This window comes from Chiloscyllium punctatum, chromosome 19 (genome assembly GCF_047496795.1).
Source record: "Chiloscyllium punctatum isolate Juve2018m chromosome 19, sChiPun1.3, whole genome shotgun sequence".
Classification (NCBI taxonomy): Eukaryota; Metazoa; Chordata; class Chondrichthyes; order Orectolobiformes; family Hemiscylliidae; genus Chiloscyllium; species Chiloscyllium punctatum.
Genome location: NC_092757.1, coordinates 95,980,582 through 95,995,834, shown reverse-complemented (window position 1 = coordinate 95,995,834; position 15,253 = coordinate 95,980,582). Strand labels below are relative to the sequence as shown.

The 15,253-nt window shown below is 42.3% G+C and overlaps 1 protein-coding gene across 1 annotated transcript in view; it reads right to left on the bottom strand.

Annotated features, from left to right (window-relative positions):
* Nucleotides 1-15,253, bottom strand: part of smg6 (SMG6 nonsense mediated mRNA decay factor) — a 473,468-nt gene that overhangs the window by 125,685 nt on the left and 332,530 nt on the right. The window contains 1 exon segment of the mRNA XM_072589202.1: nt 14,705-14,854. Within this exon segment, the coding sequence (XP_072445303.1) occupies nt 14,705-14,854 (150 nt within the window).

Below are 15,253 nucleotides of genomic sequence, written 5' to 3'. Positions count from 1 at the left end.
AAAACAAGAGTCAGAAAAGAGAAATGTAGTTGTAATCAGGGATAGTATAGTCAGGGGAATAGAGACTGTTAGCTGTGGCTAGGACTGAAAGCTGTGTTGCCTGCCTGGTGGCCGGGTTTAGGATATCTCATCTAGGCTGCAGAGAAACTTGGAGTGGGAGGGGAAAGATCCCATTGTCATGGTCCACATAGGTACCAACAATTTACGTAGAAAGAGGTTCTGCTGAAGGTATATGAGCTGCTGAGGGAATATGACCAGTTAGTGACTAAATTTAAAAACAGAACCAAAACAGTAATAAACTCCAGTTACTACCTGAGCCATGAGCAACAAGATTAAAGAGGAAAACACATGGCTCAAGGTTTGGTGCAGGAGAAATAGGTTCAAATTCATGGCTCATTGACACCAGTACTGGGAAAAGATGGAACTGTGGTTCAGATTGAAATTGGCAGGTACGATGTTGTGGGTATCATAGAGATGTGGCTGGAAGGGGATCAGGGCTGGGAATTAAATACCCAAACACATACGTCCTATTGAAAGGACAGGCAGATGGGCAAAGGGTTGCCTTGTTAGTAAGAACTGAAATTAAAACAATACCAAGAAGCGATATAGAGTAAGAATCTGTGTGGGGAGAATTGATGAACTGCAAAGAAAAAAAACTCGGGTGAGAGTTACATACAGGCCTGCTAGGATGTGGGGAAGAAAATACATTAAGAGATAGAAAAGGCATGTAAGAAAGGCACTTGAGAAATTCACCAAGGGTTCTTAGACAACACCTTCCATATGCCAAACCATGACCAGCTAGAATGACAAGGGCAGCAGATAAATGTGAATACCACCACCTGCAATTTCCCCTCCAAGCCATTCACCATCCTGACTTAGAAATATATTGTGCTCCTTCAGTGTTGCTGAATCAAAATAGAACATAGAAGAATACAGCACAGAACAGGTCCTTCGGCCCTCAATGTTGCACCAACCTGTGAATTAATCTAATCTTGGAACTCCCTTCTGAACAACAATGTGGGAGACCATACTTTCCAAGGACCACAGCTTGTTCCCACCTCATCCCACGGGTGATTCAGGTGGGCAATAAATACTGGCTTAACCAGAGTTACCCACAGGGCCTGAATACATACTAAGGCTTTTTTAGGTTCAACATTATATCTCCCCTTTAATATTTCATGTATCTTGCCATGAAACCCAGAACAATTAATAATTTGCATAGTTAACTTATAAGCAACCAGCACTGTTAAATATTTGCAGAATCACAGCTGTACTAAGTTGCCATTTTTTAACCATCAAAATGTTTTTACTCGATTCCCTGAGAGGTATATTTCAGTTAGTGTGGGACAATTCCCATTTTGTACAATTGAAAAACTGAAAGGGTTTCAATTGGCTGTAAAAATACAGGATCCCCAAATGAGTCTCAATGGCAATGCCATAAGCCTCAGCAATACACTACAAATAACCTTGCAGAGTGGTCACAGAGAAAGTAAATTCAACTGTCAGCAGTAACACTGACTAAATCCACAGCAGAGCCCATGCAGACAGATAGATTCCACGGCACGTAGAGCCCAATACAGCAATGATTGCCTTCTTCAAATGAGAGTCAACAACAGATATGTCAGAGTCTAGTTTTGACTGTTGAGACCCCAGGTACCTATGCCATCCAACCTGCTTCAAAGATATGGATAAGCATCTGGAAGCTCAGAGATGTAATTATTCAGTGAGGTCGTCATTACAGATGGGAAGGGGGAGATCAGGCACTATAGTCCAAATGAGACTCTCTGCTGTGGAAATGAAATAATGCTCTTATTCAAACTGGTTGAACTATACCAAGCTCAGCAGGAACAAAGTGCTGTCAACTAGAGGTTGCCAAATATTCTTCTTTGCTGAGCCCTTCTTTGCAAAGATTTATGTCTAAAAATGTTGTATTTTGCAAAGAAGACAATTTATTTTATTGTTTTGTAACAGAACATTCTTTAAATAGCTCAGTCCTAATAATCACTTGCCTTTCAGAGCAAACTGTTCTTACATCCAGTGAATGAATAAAAGTGTTCCAAGGCTCAGAGCTATCAGAACTATATTACTGAATGAACATAGGAGAATGCTTAGTGACCTTCCCTTATCTCAGTGATAGGGATCAGCTTGTTTGCTGCTTACATACGTTGTGGAATCACAGTTTGAGGTCTTGGGAGTTATACTCACAAATTAATCTCTGCATCTGATTGGCTTTATGGACTCCATGAGAGTTTTCAGGTCTCCACAAATGTATAATTAAGAGAATATCATTAGAGTTGTATGAAAATCAGTTGCAGAAAAAATGCTGTATTTCACACATGTAAAATCAGGATCTTGATAATATTTCACTGCCCTGGAAGTGAGAAACCTTGATAGAAATGTTCACTACCTTCTATTGTATTTCGCATTCACAAAAGAGCTTATCGTGGGAAAACAGGACTATAACTGCGTAGGTCTGAAAGATGTTTATAGTTTGAAAATGAACATCAAATAGATAAAAATAACAATAGTTAGGAATACATTACAAGAAACAAAGTAGAGATTGAAGTAGATGATGCCACACTGGAATGAGTTATTAAGTTTTGTCAAGTTAGGTTAACAGAAGATGGTAGATGTGACACAGACATGAGGAGGAGGTTAGAGAGAGCTCAAAGTAACTTTGTCAAGATGAAGGGTATGTTAACAACCAAGCTTGTAACAAGGAGAAACCTCACAGGATGCAACATTCTATTCACTTTCCTGTCTACCTCAGGAACTTGAGCAATAAGTAAAGATCTGTGGAAGAAAACGGAGGTCTTTGAAATGTGGACGCTATGATGTCTGCTAAAAATTCCATAAACAGACCATGAGACAAATAAAGAGCTGTTTGAAATTGCAAGATCAAAAAGTGACATCCAGAAAAGAGCAAGGAAATCTTTTGGCCATTTGATCAGAGCTCCAGCGATCTCTTACAGAGGGGGAAAGGCAGCAGGGCTCAATCTTTACGTATTTGGATAATAGATGTCACAGGGTGGTTATAGATGGTCTCTGGTAGATATGAGAGGATGACAAAGACAGACAACAGGCTATACCATGGCAGCAGATCTCCTGGCAGGAGGAGCGACAAACAACAGATCTACTAGTAATGTAGCCCCTGGTTTCACTTCAAACTTAGTCACTACATTAAATGTTCTTTCTGAATCAAAACTCTACTGCACTTCATTTAGCTTATTGAATCGAAGCAGGCTACTCTGCCCACAATGTTTGTGGATAGCTCAATCAAAGTTCTACACACTTCAAACAGCCAGATGAGCTACATACATCTACAGGGGTCTGTTTGTGCATGGCATGCTATAAGGAATGCTTAATGCATGTTCATGGAAGAACATGTTCTCATCTGACTTGGCACTCAACAGCTTCTGGACTCAGCAACAACTTTAGGTAATAACTTCTGCCTCCATCTTGCTAAAGGTATTTTTCTTCTTTCCCATTTTTGATTTGTTAGGTTAGACTTTGTCTCGGTTCTTTCCTTTTATCTTTACGTTGTATCGACAGTTTTTATGCAGCAATTCACATACCTCCTCAGTTCTGACAAAAGGTCATTGACCGATGAATAAGGAATAAGCATCGGCCACTTGGCCTTCTCAACCTGCTTCCTCAGTCAATAAGATCATGGCTGATCACACTTTAACCTCAACTCGACATTCCTGCATATCCCCGATAATCCTTCATCACCTTGGGAATAAGAATCTATCACCTCTGCCTGAAAAATATTTAAAAGTTCTGTCGAGAAAGTGTAAAGACTCACAACTCTACAGGAGAAAACGTGTTTTCTCATCTGCTTTAAATGGGCACTCCTTGTTGTTAAACTATGACCGTTAGTTCAAGGTTCTCCAGAACTGTACAACTAAAACATTAACGTTCCCTCCACATAGGCTATCTGACATACTGAAATTTTCCAGTTTTATTCTGCTAGTCCTGCATTACATGCTTTGTCCCCATAGCCTTGCAAACACTTCCGCCACATTCCATTTGGAAAATCCCTATTGAATCTGCTTCTATCATCTTTTGAGACAGCATATTTCAGAATACAGTAAATCACTGTCAAAGAAATAGTCCTCATCCCGCCCCTAGCTCTACAAATCTGTGTTGCCAGGTGTAATGGTACAGACTGCTAAGTAGAAGCAGCAGTCCTATGAGGGAAAATGTCCAAAGTTCTTGTTTTAGTTCTGGATGTGGGTTTGCTCGCTGAGCTGAAGTTTCGTTTACCTAGTATGGTGACGAAACATCTGAAAACGAACTTTCCAGCTCAGCGAGCAAATCTACATCCAGAACCTCAACCTGAGTACAACTCTTCTCAAAACTTGCTGTTGTTTTAGTATAAAGCTGGAAGGTAAACCAATGTAGTGAAAACTGAACTCCTAATTTCTGACATGCATTGACTTAATGACCAGTTAATGAGTTTTATGGGGTAGAAATACATATTGCATAAAATAGAAAACATGGGGAAAAAAGTGATGAACTGACTGGTCTGACCCTCCAAAATGTTATTCTCTATCAGTCAGCAAAGAGTAATATTGTGCACAATGTATAAACTGCTTTAAATCCAATTCTGCAGGTTTTATTCTGGGAAGCTGGATTAATATTACCCCAGAAAAGTGATTTCAATCTTCAGTACTATATCACTTGAAATGATATAGCTGTCCCAGGATCACACTAGAAAATAGTTCAGTCACATTTACAAGTGGTGATTCAGAACAATAAAGGATAATGGGAACAAATCAAAGGAGTTAGGCTGCACAAGAACCAGGAATTCCTTGAAGGTACAAGAGCAAGGTTTAACGTATGTTGGAATTGCTATCAGCTATTGCAGAATTACATTCTCAGGCATCTTTTGTGGAGATGCTGCAAAAAACTACAAAAATAAAAGTAAGTCTCTAAGCGAATTATTGCTTGTCTAGATAACGGGATACAATATTTTAGTTAGAAGGTTTTAGCAGACAAACCAGTGCAACCTCAGGGAAAGCAGTGAGTCTTAAGATGCAGTTATTGCTCAAGGAAACTAATGTTGCACTCTACTTGAACAGTATATCCGAATGGGCATTCTTCATTGAATCTTTTACAGTACATCAGCATTTCCCATCCCATTCTTTAATAAAGCACACCAGAGAAGTTAAGTATAATAATAACAGGAAGGTTCAGGCTCATTATACCTTCATGTTCTCTGGCCAGCACTGGTCTTGGGCTTGCTGTAATGCTCCAGGGAAGCACAAGCTGGAGGAACAGCACCTCATTTCCCACTTGGGGACCCTCCAGCTTCCGGGACTCAATATGGAATTCAATCAATTTAGGCCTGAACACTTTCTCCCATGACCTTACCCCAACAAACAGACACCAGATCTTGTTGTCACACAGTTTGCTATCACAACCATAGCATTGTCAGCTACGACTGGTTCCAATTAGCAGCTATCGATTCCCCAGGTTGACCTTTAACACATTCCTTTGTCTGTCCAACTGTTGTTGTCTCTCTCTGGGTTTCAACTCTACCTCTTGTTTACTCTGTAATCCCTCTGTACATTAATACTTCTGGATGTAGGTTTGCTCGCCAAGCTGGAAGGTTCGTGTTCAGATGTTGCATCACCATACGAGGTAACATCATCAGTGAGCCTCTGGATGAAGCACTGGTGGCAAGGCCTGCTTTCATTTTGTGTGTTTAGGTTTCCTTGGGTTGGTGATGTCATTTCCTATGGTGATGTCATTTTCTGGTCTTTTTCCCTGGGATGGTAAATGGGATCCAAGTCAATATGTTTGTTGCTAAAGTTCCAGTTGGAATGTCATGCTTCTAGGAATTCTAGCGTGTCTCTCTGTTTGGCCTGTCCTAGGATGGATGTGTAGTGCCAGTCAAGTGGTGTTCTTCCTCATCTGTATGTAAGGATATTAATGAAAGTGGGTCACGTCTTTTGGTGGCTAGTTGATGTTCGCATATCCTAGTGGCTAGTTTTCTGCCTGTTTGTCCAATGTAGTGTTTATTACAGTTCTTGCAAGGGATTTTGTAAATAACATTTATCTTGCTTGTTGTTTGTACAGGGTCTTTCAAGTTCATTAGCTGCTGTTTTAGTGTGTCGCTGGGTTTCTGGGCTACCATGATGCCAAGAGGTCTGAGTAGTTCCGAGAAGTCTTTGATATAGGGGAGAGTGGCGAGGGTTTCTGGACGTGTTTTGGCTGCTTGTTGGGATTTGTTGCTGAGAAATCGACAGACTATATTCATTGGGTTCTTTTTTAATACACCGTATAGGTGATTTTCCTCTGCTCTGCGTAGATCCTTTGTGCTGCAGTGTGTAGTGGCTAGATAAAATAATGTTTTGATGCAGCTCCGTTTGTGGGTTTGGGATTGCGTCTGTAGTTCAGTATTTGGTCCACAAGTGTCGTTTTCCTAGATGCTAGTTTGAAGCTCCCCATTGACTGTTCGCTCTACTGCAACATCTAGGATTCCTAGATCATTTATATTTATTTCAAACAGGGATCCCAGCATTGCGAATTAGGTTTATTGTCACATGTACTCACATGAGTACACTGAAGTGTTTACAAGTTACCATTTATGGTGCCGCCTTAGGTATAAGGGTACCTAGGTCCATGGGGAAAACCAGTGGTGATAAACCTCCATTTTGAAAAACACCCTTCCTTCCGAGTGGCACGAGCAAACCTCCCTACCAGGAAATTAATCTCTGTGTTCAATGACTAAGCCAAGTATCTCATACCATTTTACCAGCTCACCGTGGATCCCATTTACCTTCATCTTCTGTATCAGCCTGCCATGAGGGACCTTGTCAAAGTCCTTGCGGAAGTCCATATAGATTACATTCCCAGTGCTGCCCTCATCAATTGCCTTTGCCACTTCTTCAAAAAACTCAACTAAGTTTGTGAGACATGACCTTCCCTGCACAAAGCCATTGCTAATAAGCTCATATTTTACCAAATGTAGGTAAGAATCTTCTCTAATAATTTCTCTACCACTGGCATAAGACTCACCAGCCTGTAATTTTCCAGATTATCCCTGTTGCCTTTCTTAAACACAGGAACAATGTTGGCTCGTCTTCTGGGACCTCTCCTGTGACTAAAGTGGATACAAAGATTTCACACATGATCCCAACAATTTCCTCCCTCAGTATTGTGGGATAGATTCTATCAGATCCTAAGGACTTGTCTCCTTTAAGGTTTTTCAAAACACCCACTATCCCCTCTTTTTTCATACCAATATGCCCCTGATATACAGATAGATATTTGTTAGTGACCTCACCCACTTCCTCCAGCTTCACGGATAAACTTCCTCCTTTGTCCTTGAGTGGATCTACCCTTTCTCTAGCTGCCCTCTTGTTCCTTATATACACGTAAAACACCTTGGGATTTTTCTTAATCCTGTTTACCTAGGACATTTCATGATTCCGTTAGCCTCCCTAATTTCTTGCTTAAGTTCTTCCCCACTTCCTTTAAATTCTCCAAGGACTCGGTCTGACTTTAGCCCCCTAAATCTTACCTTTGTCTCCTGCCTAACATTGTAGTAGTCAGTATTCCACCAACTTAATACTTTCACCCGAGGTCTGTTCTTATTCTCATCCTGAAGATAGCTTATACTTACAGAGCATGCCACTGTAACCAAAATGCTTCCCCACTGAAACTTCGATCACCTAACTGGGCTCATTCCCCAAAACCAGGGTCTAGTATGGTGCCTTCTCTAGTTGGATGTTTCAAATATTGCTTCAAAAAAAATCTCCAAGATATAACTAACAAACTCCCCCCACTCAAGCCCCTAGCACTAATGGAACTCCAGTCAATGTAGGGGAAGTTAAAATCACCCACCACAACAACCCTACTGCATTTACATTTTCCATAATCTGCCTGCATATCTGCTCCTCTAACTGACACTGGCTGTTGGGAAGCTTGCAGTACAACCCCAAAGTAATTGCCCCTTTCCTATTCCTGAGCGCTACTCATATTGACCTCGCTGGATGAGTCCAAGGTGCCCACCCATAGTACAGGTGTTAAGTCATCCCATATCACTAACTGATATGTATTAATCCAAGTTCATCAGCCTTACCTGCCATACTCCTCACAGTAAAACAAATATACCTCAGCTTGCCAGTTTTTTCTGCTTTTCCTCTTAACCTTCTTGGCCTTTGTCCAATTCCTCCTCAGTCATTTTACTTGCTGATCTACTATTCTGATTCCTAACCCCCGACACAAACCCTTTCGAGTGGCATGAGCAAACCTCCCTACCAGGAAGTTAGGTGCAACCTTCTCTTCTTAGATAGGTCCAATCTGCCCTGGAAGACATCCCAATGATCCACATACCTGAAGCTATCCCTCCTACACTACCTCTTCAGCCACATATTAAGCTGTGCTATCTTCCTATTTCCGAAAGCTAGTACTTCCAAATAAACCTGTTGGATTATAACCTGATGTTGTGTGATTTTGAACTTTGTCTATCCCACTCCAACACTGGCACCTCCACATCATTCCCATTCTAAACCTCACTGGCATGTGGCACACAGGAATCCCAAGATTACAATCCCAGACACCCTGCTTTTCAATTTATTACTTAATTCCCTGAACTCCCTGTGCAGGACCTCATCGCTATTCTTGCCTATGCTATTAGCACCAATGTATACCTCTAGCTGCTCACCCTCCCTTCTGAGAATGTTCCCTGCAATCTCAGATGGTGTAATACATGCCTGTTTACATCCTCCGTCCTCAACATCCAAGGCTCCAGATATACCTTTCAGGTGAATCTGTACATCATTAAATCTAGTCTTCTGTTCACAATGTGGTCTCCTCTTCACTGGGGAGACTAAATGCAGACTGTCTGCTCTGCAGAACACCTACTTTCTGTCCTAAAAAATGACCCCAAGCTTTCAGTTGCCTGTCACTTCAACACAGCACCATGTCCCCATGCTAACATTTCTGTTACAAACCTTTTGCTGTGTTCCAGCAAACCTCAACACTAGCTTGGAGAACAGCATCTCACTTTCTGTTTGGTGACCTTGCAGCCTGAGACTCAATATGAGATTTAATAACTTTAAAGCCCGAATCTATCTTTTTTTTTACCACCCTCACACCCAGCGCTGTTATGACATGGGTTGCTTTTAGCAAACAAACATTTTCATCCACTCTTGAGCTGTTATCACATTTATGGCTTGCTTTCAGCACAAGCTACCCAGTCTTTGCTACCCTCAGCTCTCATTATCGCTTACTCAGCTTCTCTTCTGCCCTGACCTCAAGTTCATCTGGACCATCTCGGACACCTCCCTCCCCTTCCTGGATCTCTCCATTTCCATCTCTGGTAACCGACTCAACACCGAGATCTACAGCAAATGAACCGACCCCATCAGCTACCTGGACTACACTTCCTTCTCCCCCACTCCTGTAAAAACGCTACATCTTACTCTCAATTCCTCCACCGTATCTGCCCTCAGGAGGAGTAATTCCACCCCAGGACATCCTAGATGGCCTTCTACTTCAAGGACCACAACTGCTCCTCTTACGTGGTCAACAATGCCCTCCAGTGCATCTCTTCCACTTGCTGCACCTCCACCATTGAACCCCACCCTTCCAACTGCAACAAGGACTGAACAGCCCCCTCCCCAGTCCTCACCTTCCATCCCACTAATCTCCGGATACAGCGCATTACTCTCTGCCATTTCCACCACCTACAGTCAGACCCCACTACCAGAGATATATTTCCCTCCCCACCCCATCTGTATTCTGCAGAGACCATTCCCTCCATGACACCCTTGTTAGGTCCATGCCCCTCAAGAGGTGTAAAACCTGTGCCCACCCATTCCCCCCTCACTTCCATCAAAGGCCCCAAAGAATCCTTCGACATGTGGCAGAGAGGTTTCTGCACATCCAACCATCTCATCTACTGTGTCCATTTCTCTCGATGTGGTCTCCTCTACATTGAGGAGATAGGACGCCAACTTGTGGAACATTTTAGAGAACATCTCTGGGACACATGCATCAAACAACTCCACTGCCCTGTGGCGGACCACTCCAACTCCCCGTCCCACTCCCACTCTGCCAAGGATATGCAAGTCCTGGGTCGGCTCCACCGTCAAATCTAAGAAGAACGCTTTATCTTCTGCCTTGGGACCCTCCAGCCACATAGCATTGATGTTGATTTCACCAGTTTGTTCATCTCCCCTCCTCCCACCTTATCCCAAATCCAAACCTCCAACTCGGCACCGCCCTCTTGAACTGTCCTACCTGCCCATCTTTCTTCCCACCTATCAGCTCCACCTTCCCCTCTAACCTATCACCATTCCCCTCCAACTGCAACTACCTATCGCCTTCCCAGTTACCGTCCCCTCAGCCCCACCCCCAACCCTCCAACTTATCTCTCAGCCCCTTACCCCCACATTGCTGATGAAGGGCTTATACTTGAAACATCGATTCTCCTGCTTCGTGGATGCTGTCTGACCTGCTGTGCTTTTCCAGCGTCACACTTTTTGACTTCTCTTCTGTTCAGACCTGCCATCCATAATTCCCTTGTTGCCTTTTCATATCCGTCTCTCTCTTTGGGGTCCATCTACACCTATCTGTTTCACCTCTCTATCAACCTTACCTTCAGCATAAATACCAAGTTTTCCTAGCTGCTATCTGTTCTGTTAGAGTCACCAGACTTGAAACATTAACTCTGTTTTCTTCTGTCAGATGCTGCCAGACCTGCTGAATTTTACCAGCAATTTCTGTTTTTGTTTCTTTTGGCAGAGGCTGATTAACTTGACACAACGCTTCACTGAAGCTTGTTGCATCCACTTCTGTAATTAGTTATAGCTACTCCAACTAACTTGGTGCCTGGTTCAGGAAGATATGATGGTACATGAGGTGGGGTCATGTTAAGGTAATACTTGGTTAGCTTACAGAAAGCTATGTTAGCCAAGTTGAGAAATGCAACTGTTTTCCAGGGCTATCGAAAATTCAGAGGGGGTTAGCTTGGAAGCAGAATTACAATGTTATGAATAAGACAGCACAGACTGTCAGATTAAGTCAGCTTGTGGGAAAGATCAATCCTCGTTGTGATCAATTGGGTGCCTGATTCACAAAGAACTGGATTCCAATATTTATTAACATTTGCACCAAATTACTGGGAAACCCACCCAGGCAGATTTCACAGTCATTATTCATTCATGAATGTGGTGCGGTTGGCAAGGCCAGCATTTGTTGCCCATCCCCTAATTGCTTTTGAGAAGGTGGCGCTGGGCTGAATATACAGTTCACATATTCTGCCCATACAGATAAATCACATTAACAAATATACCTCGGCAACAGTTAGTCAATACACTGAAACTAATGATGTGTATGGGACTTTGACTAGCCTCTGATGATAGATTTGTATGTCTGGGTCCTAGTGATGAGCCAAGTGGATTAGTCAATGACTTCAGTAATCCAGAATACTCTCACTCTGCCTGGTTTGGCTATTAGTTCAACAATTCTGGTTTGGAGGGTTAACTCAGCTCAAACCTTCCATTGTCTCTTTGACCAAACTTAATCCAGTGAGTCAACAAATGGATTTTAATGCAAAATTGCAAACTGGCAGAGACAAGGAAGTGAAAAGCATATCAAACGAGTTGTTTAGCAGGGAAGTAGTGTCATCACAAGTACAAGGCTCAGGCGAGCTCGGAAATGCATCTACAAGAGAGTAGTAGTAGAAGGGAGTTTCTCAAAATGGAGAACTGTGACCAGTGGTGTTCCACAGGGATCTGTGCTGGGATCATTACTGTTTGTGATATACATAAATAATAGAGCATAGAACATAGAAAAATACAGTGCAGTACAGGCCCTCTGGCCCTCGATGTTGCGCCGATCCAAGCCCACCTAACCTACCCTAGCCCACTATCCTCCATATGTCTATCCAATGCCCGTTTAAATGCCCATAAAGAGGGAGAGTCCACCACTGCTACTGGCAGGGCATTCCATGAACTCACGACTCGCTAAGTAAAGAATCTACCCCTAACATCTGTCCTATACCTACCACCCCTTAATTTAAAGCTATGCCCCCTTGTAATAGCTGACTCCCTACGTGGAAAAAGGTTCTCACTGTAAACCCTATCTAACCCCCAATCATCTTGTACACCTCTATCAAGTCACCCCTAAACCTTCTTTTCTCCAATGAAAACAGCCCCAAGTGCCTCAGCCTTTCCTCATACGATCTTCCTACCATACCAGGCAACATCCTGGTAATCTATAGGTATTCTGATTAGCAAGTTTGCTGAATACACTAGGATTGGTGGAGTAGCAGGTAGTGAAGGGGACTGTCAGAGAATGCAGCAGAATATGGATAGACTGGAGAGAAATGGCAGATGGAGTTCAATCCGGGCAAATGTGAGGTGATGCATTTTGGAAGATTCCAATTCAAGGGCAAACTATACAGTAAATGGAAAAGCCCTGGGAAAAATTGATGTACAAAGAGAGATCTGGGTGTTAGGCCCATTGTACCCTGAAGGTGGTAATGCAAGTTGATAGAGAGTTGTCAAGAAGGTATACGGCATGCTGTCCTTCATCGGATGGGGTATTGAGTGCAAGAGTTGGTAGGTCATGTTATAGTTGTATAGGACTTTGGTTTGGCTACATTAGGAATACTGCATACAATTCTGGTCGCCACATTACCAAAAGGATGTGGATGCTTTGGAGAGGGTGCAGAGGAAGTTCACCAGGATGTTGCCTGGTATGGAGGATGTTAGCTAAGAGAGGTTGAGTAGATTAGGATTATTTTCATTAGAAAGACAGAGGCTAAGGGGGGGGCACCTGATTGAGATCTACAAAATCATGAGAGGTATAGATAGGGTGATAGCAAGAAGCTTTTTTCCAGAGTGGGGGACTCAATTACTTGGGGTCAAAGTGACAGGGGGAATGTTTAAGGGAGATGTGCATGGACAGTTCATACAGAGGGTGGGTGTCTGGAATACACTGCCAGCAGAGGCTGGTACAATAGCCATTTAAGATGTGTTTAGACAGACAGATGACTGGGCAGGGAGCAGAGATCCTTAGAAACTAGGCGACAGGTTAGATAGAGGATCTGAATCGGTAAAGGCTTGGAAGGCCAAAGGGCCTGTAACTGTGCTGTAAATTTCTTTGTTCTTTGAGGCCCTATGAGTTAGCAAGGTGGTGATGGTAGTCGGTGGGGGGGGGGGGGGAGTTGGTTTAGATTGTGGTATGAAAGGTGAGGTTAAGGGAAGAAAGGAGGATAAAATAATCACGTGACAAAATGCCAAGATAAATATAAAATGAAGGTTGAACACAGCAGAAATGAATAATTAGTTCAGGAAAAGTTTGAGGTGGGAGAAGAGATCTTCAGCAACAAAACTGGAACAGGACTTGGAACTGCAGAACTGATTAAAGGAAAACAAGAAAAGACTCATCAGTCCATCTCACTTGTACTACAATCTTGGTTTAAACCTGTTTGGACTGTGTACATTCCTCCTTCACATTAGGAACCTGTCCATTTCCTATTTGATAAAAGCATACAAGCAGGAGTAGGCCATTCAGTTCCTAGAGTTTCCTTCCCTATTTTAATTTGGTATGGAGTTGATCATTGATCTAGATTACTTTAGTTTTAACTGGAGTTCTCACCCATGGACTGGCAACAGTTTATTCTGCAACTCAAATCTGAAGAGTGTAGTATCTACTCTTCTAATGACACTTGTGGCTTTAGTTAATAACCACATCCTATACTAAAGTCATCTTCTACATAAACTTGTAATGTCCTTTTGAGATTTGCAGAAACAGAATTTGAAAAAGCGACACTGTGATTAACCTGAAATGGAGCACCTCTCTGCTGTTGAGGTATCCCTGGCAAAGAACAAAATACAATGTGTGTGGGAGCTTATTCAGTGAAAATTGCTGCTGAGTCCTGCATTTCATCAAAGATTAAAGTTAAAAAATACATCATTGACTGCAAAGCACCTCTGGGACATCCTTGGGTTTTGTAAGGCACTACATAAATGTACATCCTTTGCTCTTTTTTCCATGAAACACTATCCTTCTCTCTGTTGCTCCAGACTCATACCTGAGACCTCTAGGGGTCATGGTCTTGACGTTAAGATCTGTGCATAATGAATTAAGTATAGGAAACAGTGCAGAGAGCTAGGTTGTAATGTGATGCAAACCAAATTTCAGTGGTTAAAGAGTTAATGGAACTAAAGCTGGAACTAATCCTTTCAAAAATAAGAAATCAGTTCTAACTGGTGCACAGGTTAACAAAGTCAGTGATTGATTTTAATGATTTTAGTACGAGACACTGGGACCTGAACAGTGAGTTCAAAATGTAAAAACATATAACTAACTTGAATAAATGCGTCTTTGGGAGAAGTCGTCTGAAAACATGTTTTTTTCTGAATGGATAAATCCAGGAGAAAGCATCCGATGCTGTTGATATTAACATTTTAAAACATTTATCTTACTTTTAAAAGGTTAAGCTGGGTTTGGAAAAATAACTCAAGTCTGTTCAGGACCAAAGCCAAAGCCTCGAGGGCACACATGTGCATTTTCCCAAAAGGGTCTTTGGTTTGCCTATTTTATAACCAGCTCTGCATAGCACAAAAGTTTGAAGCATATGGCTAGACAGATGCTTCTGGCTCCTATTCAAGGCTGACAGAAAAGAAAGAAAAAAAGATGGAAAGTTTTTTTTCCCTGAGTGAAGAGCCTTGGGTACCTGGATTTTTTCCTGTCTGCGCTGCTGCTCGGCAAATCTTTTAGTCAGCGCTTGCTTTTTTGCCCTCAATTCCTTTATATCATCTTCCCCTTCACTGCCATCGGGCTCAGAGCTTTGTCCCTCGTATTCTTCAATGATGACATCTTCTTCCTGTATACAAATGGTTGGCAACAGAACTGAAGTGAGGAACAATGAAAAATGAGACTGCTATTAACAAGATACAGCAAGGCCCTGCCATCTTCAATATTCAGCTCTATACATTAAACAAAAGCACAGGAACACAGACTCGAGCCATGTCATATTCATGCCTCACTGATTAATAGTGCCTTGATAAGAATAGAAGCTGCCAGAAATCTAGATAAACATGGATTCTCAAGGCAGTCTGGTAGCTCTCGTGAACTCCAAACCTAGCAGATTCCTAAATTCAAATTCGAGTAATGACTGATATTTGAACATGCCTTGCCGAATGGATAAATGCTCTACATCAGAGTGTTTAGACAGACCAGATACAGTTTTGTGCCATCACAATGCACTGCTGGTCAGGGAGGC